The sequence below is a fragment of the Phyllopteryx taeniolatus genome, chromosome 6 (assembly GCF_024500385.1).
Source record: "Phyllopteryx taeniolatus isolate TA_2022b chromosome 6, UOR_Ptae_1.2, whole genome shotgun sequence".
Classification (NCBI taxonomy): domain Eukaryota; kingdom Metazoa; phylum Chordata; class Actinopteri; order Syngnathiformes; family Syngnathidae; genus Phyllopteryx; species Phyllopteryx taeniolatus.
In genome coordinates, this window is record NC_084507.1 from 5,546,574 (window position 1) to 5,566,346 (window position 19,773).

General features: G+C 40.3%; 1 protein-coding gene across 3 annotated transcripts in view; it reads left to right on the forward strand.

The window, feature by feature from the left end:
• Nucleotides 1–16,564, forward strand: part of ibtk (inhibitor of Bruton agammaglobulinemia tyrosine kinase) — a 53,122-nt gene extending 36,558 nt beyond the window's left edge. For 2 of the 3 annotated variants that reach the window (XM_061776913.1, XM_061776912.1), the window contains exons 20-29: nucleotides 828–888; nucleotides 1,096–1,223; nucleotides 1,373–1,485; nucleotides 1,653–1,798; nucleotides 1,874–1,986; nucleotides 3,685–3,783; nucleotides 3,887–4,045; nucleotides 9,478–9,654; nucleotides 13,638–13,770; nucleotides 15,637–16,564. In XM_061776913.1, the coding sequence (XP_061632897.1) occupies nucleotides 828–888; nucleotides 1,096–1,223; nucleotides 1,373–1,485; nucleotides 1,653–1,798; nucleotides 1,874–1,986; nucleotides 3,685–3,783; nucleotides 3,887–4,045; nucleotides 9,478–9,654; nucleotides 13,638–13,770; nucleotides 15,637–15,762 (1,255 nt within the window). In that variant the 3' untranslated portion in view covers nucleotides 15,763–16,564. Of the gene's footprint in view, nucleotides 1–827; nucleotides 889–1,095; nucleotides 1,224–1,372; nucleotides 1,486–1,652; nucleotides 1,799–1,873; nucleotides 1,991–3,684; nucleotides 3,784–3,886; nucleotides 4,046–9,477; nucleotides 9,655–13,637; nucleotides 13,771–15,636 lie in introns of those variants that run through there. The other variant, XM_061776914.1, reaches the window with a different exon arrangement.
• The last annotated feature ends 3,209 nt before the right edge of the window (nucleotides 16,565–19,773 follow it).

Here is a 19,773-nt window from a genome sequence, read left to right on the forward strand (position 1 = left end):
GTATATAGAGCAGATAAGGTTGGTCTTGGATAAATATTGTAATATTTTTAGTCCTTAGCGTACATATGTCTGTCTGCTCTTTAAAGCCTTTTCACATTGCACTTGCTCAAGTGCGAAGGGCCCCTGTGTCAAAGCGTGACGACGACTGCAATGGAGGTCTGGCAAGTGGGGATATAACAGCCCAGAAGGAAGTGGGGAGGCTCTCCCCGATGAGTGGACCTCAATTCTGTAATATGTATTCGTCCTTGGAAAAGAAAGCCCTAATGTTTCTTATTTTAAGGAGGAGAAGGTGACGCAGCAGCAAAAAAAGAGAGGGGGAATGATAATGTCCCATACCAATTTCACAACAGCTTAAACTTGTGAGCTTCCTAGTTCCAGGAAGAGTGCTTTGAGGTTTATTTCAGGCCGAGCAGGGAGCTTTGAAAGGGAGTTTGAAAGCCTCCCGCAGAGACATATTATCGGTATATTATTTTTCTATTGGCCCAGTGTTCGGAATAGTGGGACACCGCAGTTATGCCTTCCTCCATTTTCCACCTTGCCGTTTACAGTACAAGTCCGCCAAAATAGCATTCAGAAATCATTCCCCCAGCCCGTTCCCATTGGAGGAACGTTTTGACGTCACCGTGTCAACTCTTTCGAATAGAATGTTTTCTATCCGATGACGCAACGCTGAACGTCAGACGCCCTCTGCATTGACACTCAGTCACCTCAAAACACGCTAACGACCCCTCAGCGCGCACACAATGAATGGGAAAGTCGAGGGTGTCAGACTGCTTGTCAATTGCAGTGTGAAAAAGCCTGTGTGTTGTTTTCTCTAACACCTTTAGAGCACTTGATGGTCTTAGTGATGAAGTGCTTCTGGAGCTTTCTGCAGCCTACAAGAGGATGGTGAGTCACCTAACATCTGCCCCACAAACTTTACTGCTGCGCCTTCCTGTTGTACTGTTTGATGTATTCTGTTACCATGCTAAATAATTATTATTCTTTGATTGGGCTTTCACTCGACAGGTATCATTTGTAATTTTAGCAAATGAGTTTTAGGCTAACAGTACAGTATGGTACAGTTTGACTTTTTATTTTTGCATTTAATATCAGATCCCAGCAATGCAAAGGAGAGTTGTCACACCGTATGCTGACGCCCCGGATCTCAGTATGTATGAAGATGAAGATATTGACTCTGCCTTCAGCCCCAAACTAGAATCAGAACTGGACCAATCCAGCAGGTACGTAGGCTTAAGTATTCATGACTATCTCTCTTCTATTGGTCCTTTGACTTACTGGGCAAACGACACTAAACAAAAAAGTATCTGCTGAAGAATACATTTGGTTTAAATGTATTCTGCTGATTATTTGAAAAATCTCCCATCTTCAGGGAAGTATTTTTCAGGAAAGCCAAGATGAAGGCAAGAAAGAAACCAAGACGACGCTCTGACAGCTCAGGGGGGTACACTCTGTCGGATATTATTCAAAGCCCCCCCGCTGCAGGTATGCTTGCACAAGCATACTACATGCAAGTTTGAAAGTTGTTCTTCTTCATGCAATATTAATACATCATGACAAGCCACACGCAAGCATTTGTTTTATGGTTGTTGACTTATTTTCAGGTGTAGTTAAATGTCATAATTACACTGACTTTCACTTTTTGCTCTTAGCATTTTCCCCATGCCTGATCAAGACGAGAAAAGGCACCTCCACAGAATCGCTGCAGGAGCTGCTCACATCAGACTCTGAGGGTAGCTGCATGGGGCTGGGAAGCCCCAGAGATGTGCAGTCTCCAGTCTTTCATGAAAGAGCTGTGGTTAGTGTTGAATTGCAAGTACTGTAATAGTCACACATGTTACAAAGAACAGGAAATTTGTTTCATTATCTACAGGAGGAGAGGGTCTTGTGTCAGAGGATGAAGACCCCACCCAACACCTTAACAAGGAATGGCCTCCCAACTCCCCCTAGCTCTGGTCCAAAAGATATCCCAAAGAACCTTCAGAGGTAAGATGGACATTACTGAATCTTATTAGTTGATTCCATATGCATTTTTTTCCAAGCTTTTTAAGCCACACACTCTGAAAACATTTCAAAAGATTAATAATAAATATTCCAGCTAATAAAGGCATCATGTTATCATTAAATAATCAAAACAGTTCATTGCTCCCTTCTTGTTCTTTTTTTCAGAGAATATACAATATCTAGCAAAAGTGACTACAGGCCTCACATTTTTGTAAATATTTTATTCAATCATTTTATGGGACAACAAAGAAGGAATGACACTGCCACAATGTAAAGTGGTCAGTAGATTTACGCACTAAAAATAATGCAACACACAGGCATTGTCTAAACCACTGGCAACAAAAGTTGACACACCTGAGTAAAAATGTCCCAATTGTGCTCAAAGTAGAATTGTCCCCATCCAATGATGAGATCGGAAAAAAGGACTGGTCGCGTTATTTTCAGCTGATCAGTGTCGGCTGAAAAAGGCTTTTTTTAAACTGGGCCAGCTTCACATAGTAAAATATGCATTTGTAGATGCAAATAACAACAGTCGAGCAAGTATGTTGTTGTAGACTGTATTTTTACTTTATTATGCCACTCCCCATGGCCCCCGCACATTCCCAGTATGGCAAGCAAGAGGGACACTACCAGCCGGAAGCAGCTACAAAAACCAAGCCGAATTCACAACGCATTACACTGATGTCCTTTCATAAATAATAAAAAGGGTCAATAAAATAGGAAATACAGATATAGGAGATAGGGGTGTGGTTTAAGCAGATTGTAGCTTGCAGGCACGATTCCATCAGTTAGAATGAATTCTGATTCAATAACATACGCACGGTGGTAAGAAGAAAATTGGCCGGTGAATTCAGTGGTGATTTTGCATAACGACTGACCTTTTGCACAGGGTAAGAACATTTCTACACATTAATTAGTGAATGAGGCCCAATGTCACCAAAGAACACTAACTACTGTTCTTGTCACCCTTTAAATAGGCAGACTGACTTGTTAACATGTTTGAAGATACCTGTGTTTCTAATTAGAGGATACCCCTTAGTTTAACATGTCTCTATTGCCAAATTGTACTTTTCTAGAGGTACCGTCATTTTTTTCCTTTTTTAAAATGTATTTATTTATTTAAAAGCAATGTCTGATTTTCATTGGTTAATTATCAGTAAATTTGTATTTTTTTTTTCATTACTTTTGTCAGTGTATAGTATTTCAGGGGCCATTGTGTATTTCCCCCCCCTATTAACAGACGGGTACCCACAATTTTGTACACGTGTAGTGCGTTATAGTTAACCCACGGTACAGTCCATACCTCGGTTTTTGGGCCGTGGGTAGGTCCATTTTGGGTACATATTTTGTGTATATAGACAGTGCTGGAACAGAAAAGGACATTCTCAAAAATGCAATTTTGGATCAAGAATATTTAGAGAATTTATATGGTCCCACCCGCTGAGCAAATAATTCGTCTTGTGTGTTTCAATATTTGTGTCTAGACATAGATTGCACGTGACAAACTGTCATTGCACATGATTTAAAAAGCAGGTTTGAGAAATGATACAAAGTCAGTCAAAATGCACCTATTTTTCACCCACTTTGTTTTGTGGAGGTGGTTGGGACAATGTTGTCAACAATAGTTAATACATTTAATCCAAGTCCTGTGATGTGACTGTGTGTTGTTCTAATTTATAGACCTTCCGATCCACCTCCAGTCTTGGATCTTAGAGCCATCATGGACATGGAAGCCAACTCTGTGCAGACCTTCAAGGCAGCTCCTAAAAGCCCTGCAAGGTAAAATGTCTTAAGTCATATTGCAGCTGTTGAAGACTATTTAGAGCGCACAAAAAGTTTTTGGTATCCTCACTGACCGTACATATTTTCTGCTTGCCTTCAGTGTCAGCACCCTCTGCAAATATTCTCCTGGTCCTACTAAATTGTCGCAAAAGCAAAGGAAGATGTTGGCCTTGGCCAATAAGGAGATCAATGTGGAGTCCACAGCACCCAAATCCACCTCTGCAGTCACACCATCCAAGAACATTCGTGGGAAGACCTGGTGAGTGTGCTCCAGGAGGAGGACAGATAGAGGTTAAAGAAAATAACCTCATGTTTAGGGGTGGATATCAAAAACCGGTTCCGACCTAGAACCGGGTCCAGTTGACCGATTCCATTGGAGTTGTACACCTTCAACAATGCTGGTTCTCCTTAATTATGCTTTAATTTCCCAGCATAACGTCACTTTGCGCGGTGTCGGCCGCCATGCACCTATTGATGCTGGCTCGCTTGGGTCAGTAGTACAAATTTCAATGTCACCGAAAAATTTTGCTCCCTGAAAAACGAACCAAAAGCGTATTTTCAGCCCAAAATACTTTTATCACTGAAATATCCCAGCTGGTGGCACGTTGGGCGACTGGATAGAGCGTCTGCCTCACAGTTCTGAGGACTGGGGTTCAATCCCCGGCCCCGCCTGTGTTGAGTTTGCATGTTCTCTTCGTGCCTGCGTGGGTTTTCTTCGGGTACTCCGGTTTCCTCCCACACCCCAAAAACATGCATGGTAGGTTAATTGACGACTCTAAATTTCCTGTAGTTGTGAATGTGAGTGAGAATGGTTGGTTGTTTGTATGTGACCTGCGATTGGCTGGCAACCAGTTCAGGGTATACCCCGCCTCCTGCCCGTTGATAGCTGGGATAGGCTCTGGCACGCCTGTGACCCTAGTGAGGAGAAGCGGCTCAGAAAATGGATGGATGGATATTCTGAGACAGAATGTTATGATGATGATAGGAAAGAACACAAACGCAATTGACTGCAAATGGGTGTTAACCTCAAGTCGATAGCCAAAGCTAACGAAGCTAAAGCCGGCGGACCACAGAATGGTGGCAAAGAATAAGGGCAGCGACACATTATCATCGCCAAAATATAATGGCCAATATTTTGCGGACAACTGTGTGCTAACGAAAGCTTTATTCATCATAAATGTAAGAGAAAGCAGCCCTCCAAATGACACTTTGCGGCACTGTGTTGATGTCATTATGTTGTAACACTTGTTTGAATATGGCATACGGCCGGTGTGTGTAAATAATAGATGTTTGTTTATTTGTATAGTGTAAATAACCAAAAATGTGTTCACATGAAAATGGTCAGTGGTGCTAAAACATTTTGGGACCGCTGCCTTTGTATAGAAAAAAAACTATTTTATGTTGTGCATTGTAGGCCTGCACGATACTGGAATTCTTTTTTTTTTTTTTTTCCACTGCGATATATAGTACGATGTAAAATAATACATGATCAGTGTGGGGAAAGTTCATTTTCTGCGCGAACTAGTTCATAGTTCAGTTCATCATTCCAAAAATGAACTATTTCAATCATAATTCAAAATTTTGAACTAAGTTCGCTGGTCAAAAAATTAACTTGTTCATAGTTTTTTCAAAATATGTTGCGAATGGGCTATTACCCTCAGAATACTGGCATTTCATTTCTCCGTTGTTACCACCCATTCAGTCCACTCTAGTAGCAAGCTGCAGCGTTCAACCTACAATCTCAAAAACATGAGGAACATGGTGTTTTTTTTTTTTTTAAATTAGGTATTCAAAAAAACACTGGACCTTTGTCCTTAATGTGCAAACAAAAACACACAATGCACTATGACAGGACCAATGGTGAGAGGATATTGAGCTCTGCAGCTCTGGCTGACTATATTAACAAAATAATGTATTATTATATTACAAATCAAACTATATTTCATATTATCATAGTGTGATTGACAGTGTTTTAACCAAAGCATTCTGATAGAAATAATTTTCCTAGTAATACATTTTTACAATTATGTACTGTATTACAAAAGAATACATTCACTTCCATTTATGCAGTGTCCCTGAACGCACCTTGTGCACTCACACAGGTGCGGGTGCCTGCCTAGTTTCATTCAGAATAGCGAAATAGGAAACTGCTTCGGATGTACAATCTTTTCTTTTGAGCGTGTCCAAACAGGTACCTCTGCTGGTCACTTTTAATATTACAGTTGATTTACTGTACAGTGGAACCTTGATATAACGTACTAATAGGCGCGGGGGTCGTCTGACATAGCTGGTTGTCCGTTACATTGAAGCATTTTTTATTTTTTTTAGACCATATGCACCCATATAAACTGTACAGTACAACATTATTTTGTAGTTTTTTTCGTGGCCTAAAACGCCCAGTACAGTACAAAGCTATTGTAAATAAATATAATAAAGCTTGAAAATGTTTGCAAATTTCACATTTTTATCCAAACCTACCACGCCGAGGTGCTTGGTCATAGTTACATTGCTGACGTACAATACTCATCATAGGCGAGTTGCTTTCATGAGCTGCGTGAAATTATTGCGCTTCCTAGTTCAAAGCAAATCTGTTGCTCAAGGCGAATGGCTTGACAAAAAAAACTGTTACTGTACCAAAAATAGCATGTTCCAGACTCCAAAAACTTTTGTATTCCTCAGAGTTAAAACCGCTGCCATTCAGTTCTCTCTCTGCGCTCAACGCACAATAGATGTAACCATCTCATGGCCACCACATCAAAGTGCCACAATCAAGTAGGCACCGGAGGCACGTCTTTTGGTATTGAATGTAGTCATATTGTATATCTGTAACCTGGAAATATGTCAGTCCCACGAGGCAACAGCAGCAGTTAATTCTGGAACTAACAGACTTTGTCAACGGCATTTTAAGTGACAAGTGGAAACTATTTTGGACACATTGTTCAGTCCCGACAGTCCGTTTTGTCCGACATTCGTTATATCGGGGTCCGTTTTATTGATGTTCCACTGTGCAGTATTTTACAGTACACCGACATCGCAGCAGACCCTGCAATGTGACTATTGTGCACACGTACATTGCGATGTGTGCAGTATTTGGTTATGTAATTATTTTAAGTGTAGCCCCTTGGGATGCATCATCTCTTTTTCAAGGGGGTCCTTTCAACACATACTTATAAGCACCAATATATGAAATAATAATTAAAGGTATATCAGAATCATAATACACAAGCAGCAGACACACGCACTTGATGCTCCTGTAAAATGAGCCTCCCACCAACCAGCCAATATTTGTACATGATATACATAGGGTGCAGTGCACACTTCAAGGCACAAGATCAAGCATTGTTGGAATGTCAGTGGTAAGTAAATATTTTAATAGTTTTGTAATTTATTTATTCTTTAAAACATTATTAATTTGTGCAATTGCAATGCCTTGATTTCACCCATGAATGCAATTGTACTAATTTCTTAAAGGGTCTCAAATAATACAATATAAAGACGTTAAATACGAACTAATCACTAAAACTTAGCATATCATGATTATAAGGGGCCAGTACAGGTTCTGACAGGGCCACCACAACTTCTCTCATGGTGGCCCAAAAGGATCCTGCTTTGTTCTTTGCTAGAAAAAATCTTGTGCAGACATCATTTGGATAAAAAATAAAATGGTTCCCTTTGGGCAGCACGGTAGATAACTGCCTCACAGTTCTGATTACTCTAGTTCAAATCCAGCCTCGCCTGTGTGGAGTTTGCATGTTCTCCCCGTGCCTGCGTGGGTTTTCTCCGGGTACTCCGTTTCCTCCCACATCCTAAAAACATGCATGGTTAGGTTAATTGAAGACTCTAAATTGCAAGCATCAGATCATCAAGAGAATTTATAAGGAATTGGATTGATAAGCAGAATAGACAACGGCATTGATATTGATAAAATCTTATAATTTACCATCCCTACGCATGTCCATGCATTTAAAATGTGAAACGCAATTTTCACTTTTCAATTTTCATTTACCCGATTTGTTACTGTTTATTTTACAGTGAACCCACGTACAGTTGTGGTTCAGCATTCATGTACAGGGTTCTACACAAGTATTGAATTTGATTTCATGAATTTCCAGGTCTGGAAAAGTATTGAAAATGGAAACTGTTGTTTGGAAAAAATATTGTTTTCAAGACTGTTACAAAGGCTTTATTTTGTAAAACAAAAACGTTATATCTTAAAAAAAAAATTATCAATCAGTTTTTTTATTTTTTTTATTTATGTATTTATATTTTGGGGGGGGGCACTTGGAAGCATAGCTACGTTTGAGTCAGAACACAGTATTATACCATGGTTTTGGTGAGTAATCAATTCTGATTGGCTCAAAAAATTCCATCGACACCCTTTGAGCGTATCAAGTAGTTCCTTTCCCAAAAATCATCCCATTGTTCCAAATTCATTCGCAGCACCCTTAGCCATTAGATTATACGAGTAAACATGGCAAACTTGACACAGTCAGATTTTTTGATAAATGTACTCTAAGGGCAGAAATTAGCTCATTTAAAACAATAATTAGTGATTTAATCCATCCATCTGTTTTCCATACCGCTTATCCTCACTAAGGTCACGGGCGTGCTGGAGCCTATATCAGCTGACTTAGGGTGTATTTTTTTTTTTTTTTTAACCCATATTTGGTTATTTGCTTGCTGAAAAACTCACCTATTTTGTGCTCAGGCTAACACGTGGCTTTTCTGCCGGCTAGGAACTAGTTAAAATGAATTGAGGAGCTACAGTTGTGCTTTGCTGTCATCTTGTGGCATATACGGTACCTTGAAAACTATTCATACCCTTTGAACTTGCACTGAAGATTTTATGTCATTGACCAACACAAAGTAGCATGTAATTGTGAAGTAGAATGAATATGGATTTCAAACTTTCAAGCAAATATGAATGTCAAAAGTGTAGTGTGCGTTTGTTTTTAGCCCTCTGTACTCTGATACCCTTCAATACAATCCAGTTCAATCAATTCCCTTCAGAAGTCACCTAATTAGTAAGTAGAGTCCATCTGTGTGTAATTTATGCAAAGTATAAATACAGTGGTGCCTTTTGATAAGAGTTATCAGACTTATTAGTTTGTCGAGATACAAGCCTTCGATCGGCTGAGTTTCGGCTTTGACTTGCGAGCCCAAACTTGAGATACGAGTCCAATAATTCCAGCAGTAATTGCAACAAAAGCTTGCTTGTCTTTATGAAGCATTGATGCAGGGGGGCTGAATACAAATGCACACCACAATTTTCAGAGTTTTTATTTGTTTACAATTTTGAAAACTATAATTTCTGTTCCACTTTTCAGTTACTGTATGTGCTACTTTGTGTTGGTTGATCACATAAAATCTCAATTTAAAAAAACATTTTTAAGTTTGTGGTTGTAAGGTGTCAAAGTGTAAAAAAAGTTCAAGGGGTAGGAATACTTTTTCAATGCACTGTATATGCAATTATAAAGTGGGTGTCAATTACTTGTGGATTTTCACTGTGGCAGGGCTTGGTCCCTAAGCCCCTGTGAAGAGCGGGGTTTCACTTTATTAGCCTTTTTCATTGCTAAAAACAAAGCTGTTTTTGTTTATAATACTTGTTCAATTTGTCTATCATTTAACTTAACTAAAGCTCCACCATCTCAAAATTTTTCATGTTTCTCCTTCATCCATTTCTGTCTTCAGGGCAACAGCAGTCCAGTCCCCACCCTCTTCATGCTCATTTCGGGCACTGCTTGAGGAGGAGGAGAACATGCTCATCAGAGCGGGGCAACCTGGAGCTCAGAGGGGCCAAAGTGTTCAACCTGTTACTAGAAGGGCGACGTTCAAATGCGTTGAGCGCTGTGAGCTGGAGAAACCTGGGTAAGTGAAATACCGGTACATGTAGTGTGTCCTGCTATCACTGGGAGGCACTGTTGTCATAATACAGTGCTTCACGCAATGCATGACTAAACCAGTGACTCCCAATCACTGTCCTCTACAGAAGAGATCATCAGGTATGCCATGGAAAATAGTCCAATTTCACTAAATTGGTCCAGCCGTGTGTGTCTGTAAATTCCTGTGAATTTAATTTGTGAGTAAATTAAGAGGCATTGACATTTTCTTTGGTGGTGCGCCTTGAGATTTTTCTCATGTAAAATATGTGCCTTGGCTGAATGAAGGTTGGGAAACACTGGTCTAAACTACAGGTTCCCCAGTAGAAGCACATGCTCACTAACATCCATTTAAAAATAAGCAGGTCCTGACTGTTTTACATATATTTTTTTAACTCTAATTACAGCAATGTTAAGTATTTTACTAATAACTTCTGCGTGACCCTTATGCAGACTACGGTACGCAATCTACAATGAAATCCAGCCTGTGGAATCCCTGTTTCTTTTGAGTCTAATTTGTGCTCTGTCAGTAAGGTTCAGCTGCTTCACTTAAGAGTGCCTGTTAGAGAGGCTGCCATGGAAACGGGGAATGTGGTAAAATGAGTCTTAATCTACAACCTTTCTGTGCGTGCAATTAAAGCCCTGTGAATAATGTAAAAAATAAAGCCATGAAAGAGGTGTATCCTGCTGTATGTTCACCAGTGTATACACACTAGTGATATATTTTCTGTGGGTATGTACAGCAAATTTGAATATATCCAACAAACTGAAGTAGTTTGTGTGTGGCTCAACTTTGTTTGCTCCAAATCATAAAATGTCCTATGCGTTGCCACTGAAGCAACAACTCTGGTGTCTTGTCTGAACCATCAGGGAACTGGCAAACACACGAGGAAAGAATGACTGTCTATATTCTGGTATCAGGAATATTAATAGACTGTTATTGTAAAACTGTTCACGCAGACAGAGTATACAGGCAATATTCCTTACAACTTTTTATTTATTGTCTCATGCATAACTACATTTAAAATGTGTCATCATTGACGAGTTTCTTTGTTCATCCACCACAAAATACTCTATACTCTAATTCAGGGGTGGCCAGTTTTCAAAAGGGGGCGGTGTGAGAAACTGGAATGGTTTTCAAGGGCCATGCCAACATGCTAACCTAAATTCTGTTCCATATAAATTACATGTATTTTTTTTAATTTAAAATACTTTTTTTTAAGCTGCTACTTGTGTACATCTATGGTGCATGTTGTTATAATTAGGAAATAAAACTGGAAGACAGTTATAAGCAGTCATTAAAATTACCTTACATAATATTACCATTTAATCAACTCAGAATCACATTTACAGTGTGCAGAATTTTGTCTACATTTTTAAAGCATGCTGATATTATGAGCACCAACAACTAACTCATATTAGCCATTCCTAGTTGGAAATCCGAAATGATTATCAGGGTGAATCCTCCTTGCCTTCTTCACTCCACCGAGCAGGAAAAAAACAGTTGCTAACAGGAAGACTACTGTTACTGTCGCGACGCTATTTTAAAAAAAATACTGCAAGGGTCGAAAAAGTTGCTTAATATAACAACAATGGCCCTCATTCACTAATGCGTTGAAATGTTTTCACTCTGCGATTCATGACACGTGCGTACCGGCCAATTATCTTCGCGCGAGTGTACGTATGGTAATGAATCTGAATCATTCTATAGGATGGGCATGCACATCATATTTGTGCATGCTGAACCACAAAAAAATTTTAGAATTCAGATTATCATAAGGATTAGACCGAATACTGATGCCTTGGAAAAACTAAGAAATGAGACCAAACCGATCGCACTTCCTGCTCGTTGAGTGACAACTTCGGACTGCATACAGACTGTTTCAGCGGGACACGCACACATATAAATGCACTTACTGTACAAGTACATAACGGAATGAGAGTAAAGTGATGGGAATTGTCCTTTTCATTGTTATTTAAGACAGTCAACCAATTAGTAAATTCCTGGTTTGATTTATCATAATTGTTTTTATGAATAACTAGTCCCAGTAGGTTGTGTATCAAGATGTGTGTTTGTTTTCAAATGCTGATCCTTCATTATATTTGCGTAGGCATGGTTTGAGGTTCTAAATTTGTTCGCAGAGAACGAACATATTGATGCATCACAGAGTTGTGTCAAATGTGTGTACACAAGATTTAAGCATAAATCTGTGCGAGCGTACAGTTATTGAATGAGGCCCAATGTCTGTAAGTCAGCAACAGCGAAGAGACAAGTCGTTGCTCTTACTCACTGGTATTGTCCATGCACGAGCACTTTGAAATAAAAGCATTGCTTTCAAAATAAATGCACCGCAATGATCAGTTTAAATCAAGTCTACAAATATGGCAGTCCTTATTGTTTTGCCTTAACTATACAAACAATAATGAATAACATCTCTTTTTCATTCTCAATTAATGCCTCAATATGTTCTACTAAATTCAGTCCATTTTGTTTAGTAGGGCAATATAACCCTAAAGAAAGTGCATACTAATATAGACTCCGGTGGAAGTGGGATGACCAGCTCAAAATGACCTGGTCAACAAGGTTGACCTGACCTCAGACACTGAGTCAACCTGACTTAAAAACAACACTCATTTAGACAAATACATACATGTGCACACAGACTCCTTAGCTCAATGTCATATTTAATATTTACGAAAGTCTGACCCTGTAAAGTGGAAATCTTAAATTTCTTTTTTTTTTTTTTCCTTAGTTCCTGCTAGTCCGGAAAGTTTCATATCTGCTATCGTACTTGTGCCGTACTTTTACCCTCCAGCGGATTTTCGAGGAGTCTTCCAGATGTTAAACAGCTGTTTGAGTCTAGTGAAGTTGGTGATGCTAATAAGAATTGATTAGGGCAGCCCTCATGTCACACAATATCATACAGAAGAGGGAACAGCTATCACGTTCCTCTTAGTATTTAGTTGAAGAGTCAAGAAACAGCTGCACTAGTGGCGTACACTGCTCTCTGTCCTCTGGAACCTTCTTTCCTTGAGATGCGTTTCTAATCTCAGAACCCCCCCCCACACACACACACGCACACACACTGTTTTTTGGAATCCAACTTGCTCTTGCAGTTTCCACGTGGCTTTACCATAATAGTATAGTGAGAGAGAGAGGGAAAAAGTCAGCTTCTTATAAATCAAATTGCATAGTCATCCATATAACATCATACGAGTTCTTCCTACTAGTGCTAAGAGGTTCAGCATGATTTTGGCTTGGAAAAGTAAAATGATGGTAGAGTGAAACCCCGCATATTCACACTTTGCCATTTGCGCTATTCCCTATTCACCGATTTTTTTTTGGGGGGGGGAACCTAGCCTAACCTGTTTTTGTGATCGTGCCAAAGCAATAAAGGTATTGCTTTGGCGCAATCTGGTGACGTATTTGTGTAAAGACAGTGTGTTGAAGTGAGTGGAGGAGTTTCCTTTAGACATAAGTAGTGCTTTGCCACCATCTTCGGGCATCTTTAGGCGATTACAAACCTTTGGGGCAGGGGCATCAATTGTTAATTATAGCTCTTTGTTGCAGTACTTGGTCCATATTCCCTGCGCATAGAAGGGGTTCACCGTAATCACTTTTCTGTCAGAATTTGTATTCGACATGACATGTCAAGGAAATGCATAATGTAATAAAGCAGACAACTGAACTGTCAACCTTGTGGTCCATGCAACAGTTTTTGGTTGCAGTGACTCAAGTGCAGTGAGTTGAAATGACTGCTGCCTCGTCTCTATCCAAGTTGGAGACCATACTTTAAAGCTCAACAATCTTGTCTTAAAACTGTTGGAACTGAGGTCCTAACCATGCAGATGGGGGTCCAGAGTGTTTACACAGTGACATAACAGGTGTATTCAAGCCCGGTGCAGAGGTAGTTCGTCAGTAGTAGTTCACATAACCTTTTGTCCTCCCACTGAGCCAGTCTCTCCCCTCAGGCCCTGGGTGATGGCTGCAGTGGGAAGCCCGCCCCTTCCCTCTCTGGTGACCTTTGCTTCCATCGTGGAGGAGGAGCGGCAGCAGGAAGCGGCGCTAATCCGAAGCCGAGAGAAACCGCTGGCTCTCATCCAGGTACGCAGCTTGTCTGTGTGTGGTAGTGCTTTCTTTGACTGACACAGACACACACGTGCCATGATACACAGCACACATCATCTCTCTTTCCCTCTGTGGCAGACCATATTCTGAACATGTTTGGAAAAAAGGTTCCTTAAGTTATTCTAGCCAGCCTTCTTTCAACACCTTCCTAAATCCTCTCCCCCCCAATGACTTTCTGGTTATCGCCATCAAAAACGTGCAGTTAACCCCTGTTTATCACGGGGGATGCATTCCAGATCCATCCGCGATAGGTGAAAGTCTGCGCTTTAGAGAGACTCTAAAAAAACTCAAAATAAATAATGTGCCCCTCTCCCCCGCTGTAAACACATTTAAACTTTAAAACACACTTAAGTGTTCCTTAGTGCCTGTTCTCACCGTCACTTGCACAAGGCTCCAAAGCAAAGCGTGCTTGGTACAAGGTGTTTGTCATTCCCAGTTGACGTTTACTGTAAAACCAACAACATTAAAATATTTAACCAAACCATGTAATTTTATCAAAGTCCGATAGCTTAATGCGAAATCATACAGTGGATCTCCGCTATTCACAAGGGATCGGAACTGGGCCGGACTGCGAAAAGCCGTGGCTGGTCAATGGCTAAACCTCTTAACAAGCCTTTAAGTGGTTGGTTCCCCCAAAGAGAGAGACAAATGTTTAAAAAATAAGTGTTTCAGTGTTGCCCTGCATGTTGCAGCACATCGTGGTACTACACTGAAGACACGAAACTCTTAATTTAGACTGGCCAACCTGGCTGCAGACAGCAGAGTGAAACAAGGCAAAATAAAAGCAAATACAAATGCTTATTGTTTGTATACAACAAACTGTACGATGTGATGTACACAAAACAAATAACCAGACAGAATTTTATTTTCCAATCAAAATACACCACATTTGCCTTCACCCAACAAACCCTTTACTGTAACTAGATGAGCAGTGTGAGGGCGCTGGGATTAGGCATCACAATCACACAGTGTGCATTGTCACTGTTTGCTAAAAGCTGAGTTTGAATGAAAACAAACAGCAGTCCTCCAATATTTCGTTTGTTGGCAGCTAAGACGCAAACAGAGAGAATGGGTTAATTCTTCATTCCTATTTAGCTATCTCTTGCTTCACATTCGCACCCGTACCATTGCAGACAGAGCGGTAGAACCAACTTTCTCCACCCACTAAAAAATCGTGGCTGATTGCAAAAATGCTGCCTTTTAAGGCGCAAAACAAGTGCCCCGCGGGCGTACCATCGCAGTCAAGCGTTGACAGTCACAAAAGTGGTAACATTATCCACTCTTGTTTGCAGCAATTGCTGCATGAATGCAAAAAGCACCGACACTCCCCTCCAATGAATGCCACGGCCAAAAACTGTCCACGTCCAAAGGACGCACAATGAACACCAAACAAGAATAAGGGTGGAAAAGCAAAAACCAAACAGAAAAGTGGGTGGCGCTCTTGTAACAGGCTGCCGTCTCAAAGGTGCCATCTTTGAGGAATGAAATGTGTACTGTATACTGCAAACCTGTATATGTTAAAAAACCGTTAAAAAAAACATTGCTGCGATATAGCGGGGGCAGGAACGATGAACTGTGATTTGCCTTCTTTCCCTCTGGCAGAACATTTTCTGAATGCAGTTGGCTGGAAAAATGGTTCCTTAAGTTATGCTAATGTCACCCTTCTTTCATCAACTTCCTTTAGCCCTTTTTCTTTCTGTTCATCATCATGAAAAATGTATTATGTCAAGCTTTTAGTGTCAGCAGTTTTTCTTTTCGCCCTCAGAGGGAGTGTGGTTCTGCTGCCACAAAATCCTCAAATATGTCTCCTTTCCCTGACTTTCTTTTCCTCTCTCCACATAGATTGAAGAGCGAGCTATTCAAGACCTTCTGTTCCATTACCAGGCACATGACAACACCGATGAGCTGATCTTGGTGGAGAGGGCCTCCTCTGGTCCCATGGCAGCTCCAATATGGAACAAACATTGATTACTCACCACACTAGAGCTGTGAAGTGAGAGGATTGTTTGCTGTGTGCTAATCTCATGCGCTCATAGTTTAGAAAGCTATGCTACTATCTGCACAGTGTTTCATCAAATTGTCCCCATTTGCTGCATTGTGTTGTTAATTGTGTGTCACAGGGTAAATGATGTCCAGAATAAGTAAATGTACTCTCACTGAGGCGTTTGAGCGAGGGCCATTTTTGTGAGTTGCTCACATGGCTTAAGTTAACTCTTCCCATTGTTATTATGTGATGTTGCCAAAGAAACCAAATGGAGACGACGGAGGCACACACAGAATGCACAGTACGGAACGTGTCCATGATCTTGAAAGTTTGGAGTGCCAACTAGAAAATGGCAGTATGTTAAATTCTTTCCACACACGTGTTTTTTTCTAGATAATTCAGCTGATTGGTTTGCAGTGGTGTTATGATGTCATTGGCATTAACTGATCCAAAAGTGGAGTGAATCAAATTTCTGTCGCTCTTCCAATCCATGGTTTGGTGTTCTAGTGACATAATACATATTAGCAGGGCTGATTTTGTGGAGCTGGCTTTGATGCCTCAGGTTTGTAAGAAGGTGCTGTGCTGTTATCAAACTCTATAAGCTTCAGCAGCTTCTAGTTAAATTTATTTTACGTCCGTATTTACGTATGTGACTTTTTCTCTTCAGCCAGTAGGTACCTTTGCTAAACCACGTGATATTGAGTTTGTGTGATTGGGTTGTATTTGTATTACGGAGACTTATAGCTGAAAAATGACATACAATAAAGTATCTCACCTGTGCAATGACCCGACCTAAATGTGAGCGTAATTATGAAGCAGTAGGCCGAAATCAGTAACGTCTTTAATGTCCCTAATTGTTTCCGAGCCCTTTCTCTTTTTTTTTTTTTTTTTTAATTTTATTTTTTTTTTGCGTACAGAATCTGTGCTTAACCGAAAAATGGCAATCTCCTGACATTTCAACTGCCCTGAATGAGCCACTGACAATTTGCACATCTCAGCCTCTTAATTGACTGTGATGACCCTGATCCGAACACAGATTGCGGTAATTTGCCGGTTGTATTGGGTTTAATTACAGGTAAAACATCACATCAGAAGTCGGGTAGAGACTGCTTGTGAGGGAAATATTAATTACTCATTAGTGTGTATTCAACTGGAGTATTTTTTTCATCACACCGCTATTAAAGTTATTTTGACTCAAATTTGATTGACTGTAGAATGGTAAAGAAGTATCAAGCTCAAAGGTAGATGTAGAAGAAAATATTTTGAAAAATAATGGACAGCCCTGTTACCATCAATTTTGTGTATCAGTTTATTTCAAAAAAGGGAAAAGATAAAGGGATATTTCAGTTGTTAGTCTCAGTAAAAGAAATCCCAAATCTCACACTCAACCCAGGAAATTCTTTTTTTTTTTAGACTGGATAAGAGGTGGTGGCCAGGATTTAAAGGGAACTAGCCTTTTATTGTTTCAGGGTGTGCTGATTTATTGAAGATGGTTGATTTAAGGGCAGTGCATGCCATCATGTCTGTCGGGAGACTGAGAAGGACAGACCCTGGCCTTCGTTCCAATTCAGCCAGATGGGAAAGTTGTGAAGGCTGCCTCGAAACTGTGAGGATAACTTCTCTATTATTTATGGACAAAGGGGCACGTTCCAGACACCCAATGCAATAACTTCCGACCTGCTAGATGGTGCCAAGTCCACGCCCTAATAATGAGTGAACTCAAATTTCCCATTCATTCAGTCTGACTATAGATTTAGGAAAGTTGAATAGTATTCATGCTGAAGTGAGACAATCCAGGATGCAATCAAAATGAGTGAATGGAAATTTCTGGTGAACTCAATCAAATGATCCTTCTGATGCCAGGATTTTACAGAAGCTACAGGGCTGAACTTGCAGGTTGCCTGGGTCAAGAAAACTCATTACATCTGGGAGATTATGAAAGAAAAGTAGACAGTAACAAAATTAAAATAGTGAAACTCTCCTACTGTGTGTGTGTATAATGTATATAAACGTGTATAGGTGTGTGTATATAACCCCAATTCCAATGAAGTTGCGACGTTGTGTTAAAAACAGAATACAATAATTTGCAAATCATGTTCAACCTATATTTAATTGAATACACTACAAAAGATATTTAATGTTCAAACTGATAAACTTCATTGTTTTTAGCAAATAATCATTAACTTCATTAAATGGCTGCAACACATTCCAAAAAAGCTGGGACAGGTGGCAAAAAAGACTGAGAAGGTTGAGGAATGCTCATCAAACACCTGTTTGGAACATCCCACAGGTGAACAGGCTAATTGGGAACAGGTGGGTGCCATGATTGGGTCTAAAAGGAGCTTCCCTGAATTGCTCAGTCATTCACAAGCAAAGATGGGGCGAGGTTCATCCCTTTGTGAACAGGTGCGTGAGAAAAGTTTAAGGACAATGTTCCTCAACGTACAATTGCAAGGAATGGGTAAGTTACACATCTGTGAAGGCAACATTTATGCTGAAAGGTACATAAAGGTTTTGGAGAAACGTGCTGCCATCAAAGCAACGTCTTTTTCATGGACGCCCCTTCTTATTTCAGCAAGACAATGCCAAACCACATTCTGGACATGTTACAACAGCGTGGCTTCGTAGTAAAAGTGTGCGGGTACTAGACTGGCCTGCTTGCAGTCCAGACCCGTCTCCCATTGAAAATGTGTGGCCCATTATGAAGCGTAAAATACAACAACGGAGACCCTGGACTGTTGAACAGCTGAAGCTGTACATCAGGCAAGAATGGGAAAGAATTCCACCTACAAAGCTTCAACAATTAGTGTCCTCAGTTCCCAAAGGTTTATTGAATGTTGTTAAAAGAAAAGGTGATGTAACACAGTGGTAAACATGACCCTGTCCCAGCTTTTTTGGAACGTGTTGCAGCCATAAAATTCCAAGTTAATGATTATTTGCTAAAAACATTAAAGTTTATCAGTTTATTTATTTATTTTATTTTTTATTTGTTTTTATGTTTAACAACGTCCCAACTTCATTGGAATTGGGGTTGTAATATACACACACCCACACAGTCATATCGACTGTGGGGGTGTGTGTATTCAGAAAGTATTCAGAACCCCTTAAATTATTTTAGCAAATGGCTGCAATATAACAAAGTGAAAATTTTAAGTTATTCCCCCCCACCCCTCAATGTACACACAGCACTCCATATCAACAGAAATAAATGAGATTGTTGTAATTTTTGCAGATTAAAAAGGAAAAACTGAAATATCACACAGCCATAAGTATTCAGACACTTTGCTCAGTATTTAGTAGAAGCCCCCTATTGAGCTAATACAGCCATGAGTCTTTTTTGGGAATGATGCAGTTTTTCACACCTGGATTTGGGGATCCTCTGCCATTCCTCTTTGCAGATCCTCTCCTGTTCTGTCAGGTTGGATGATGAACGTTGGTGGACAGCCATTTTCAGGTCTCTCCAGAGATGCTCAATTGGGTTTAAGTCGGGGCTCTGGCTGGGCCATTCAAGAACAGTCACAGAGTTGTTCTGAAGCCACTCTTTCGTTATTTTAGCTGTGTGCTTAGTCTCATTGTCTTGTTGGAAGGTGAACCTTCGGCCCAGTCTGAGGTCCTGAGCACTCTGGAGAAGGTTTTCGTCCAGGATATCCCTGTACTTGGCTGCATTCATCTTTCCTTCGATTGCAACCAGTCGTCCTGTCCCTGCAGCTGAAAAACACTCCCACAGCATGATGCTTCCACCATCATGCTTCACTGTTTGGGACTGTATTGGACAGGTGATAAGCAGCGCCTGGTTTTCTCCACACATACAGCTTAGAATTAATGCCAAAATGTTATATTTTGGTCTCATCAAACCAGAGAATCTTATTTCTCACCATCTTGGAGTTCTTCAGGTGTTTTTTAGCAAACTCCATGCAGGTATTAATGTGGCTTGCACTGAGGAGAGGCTTCCGTCGGGCCACTCTGCCATAAAACCCCGACTGGTGGAGGGCTGC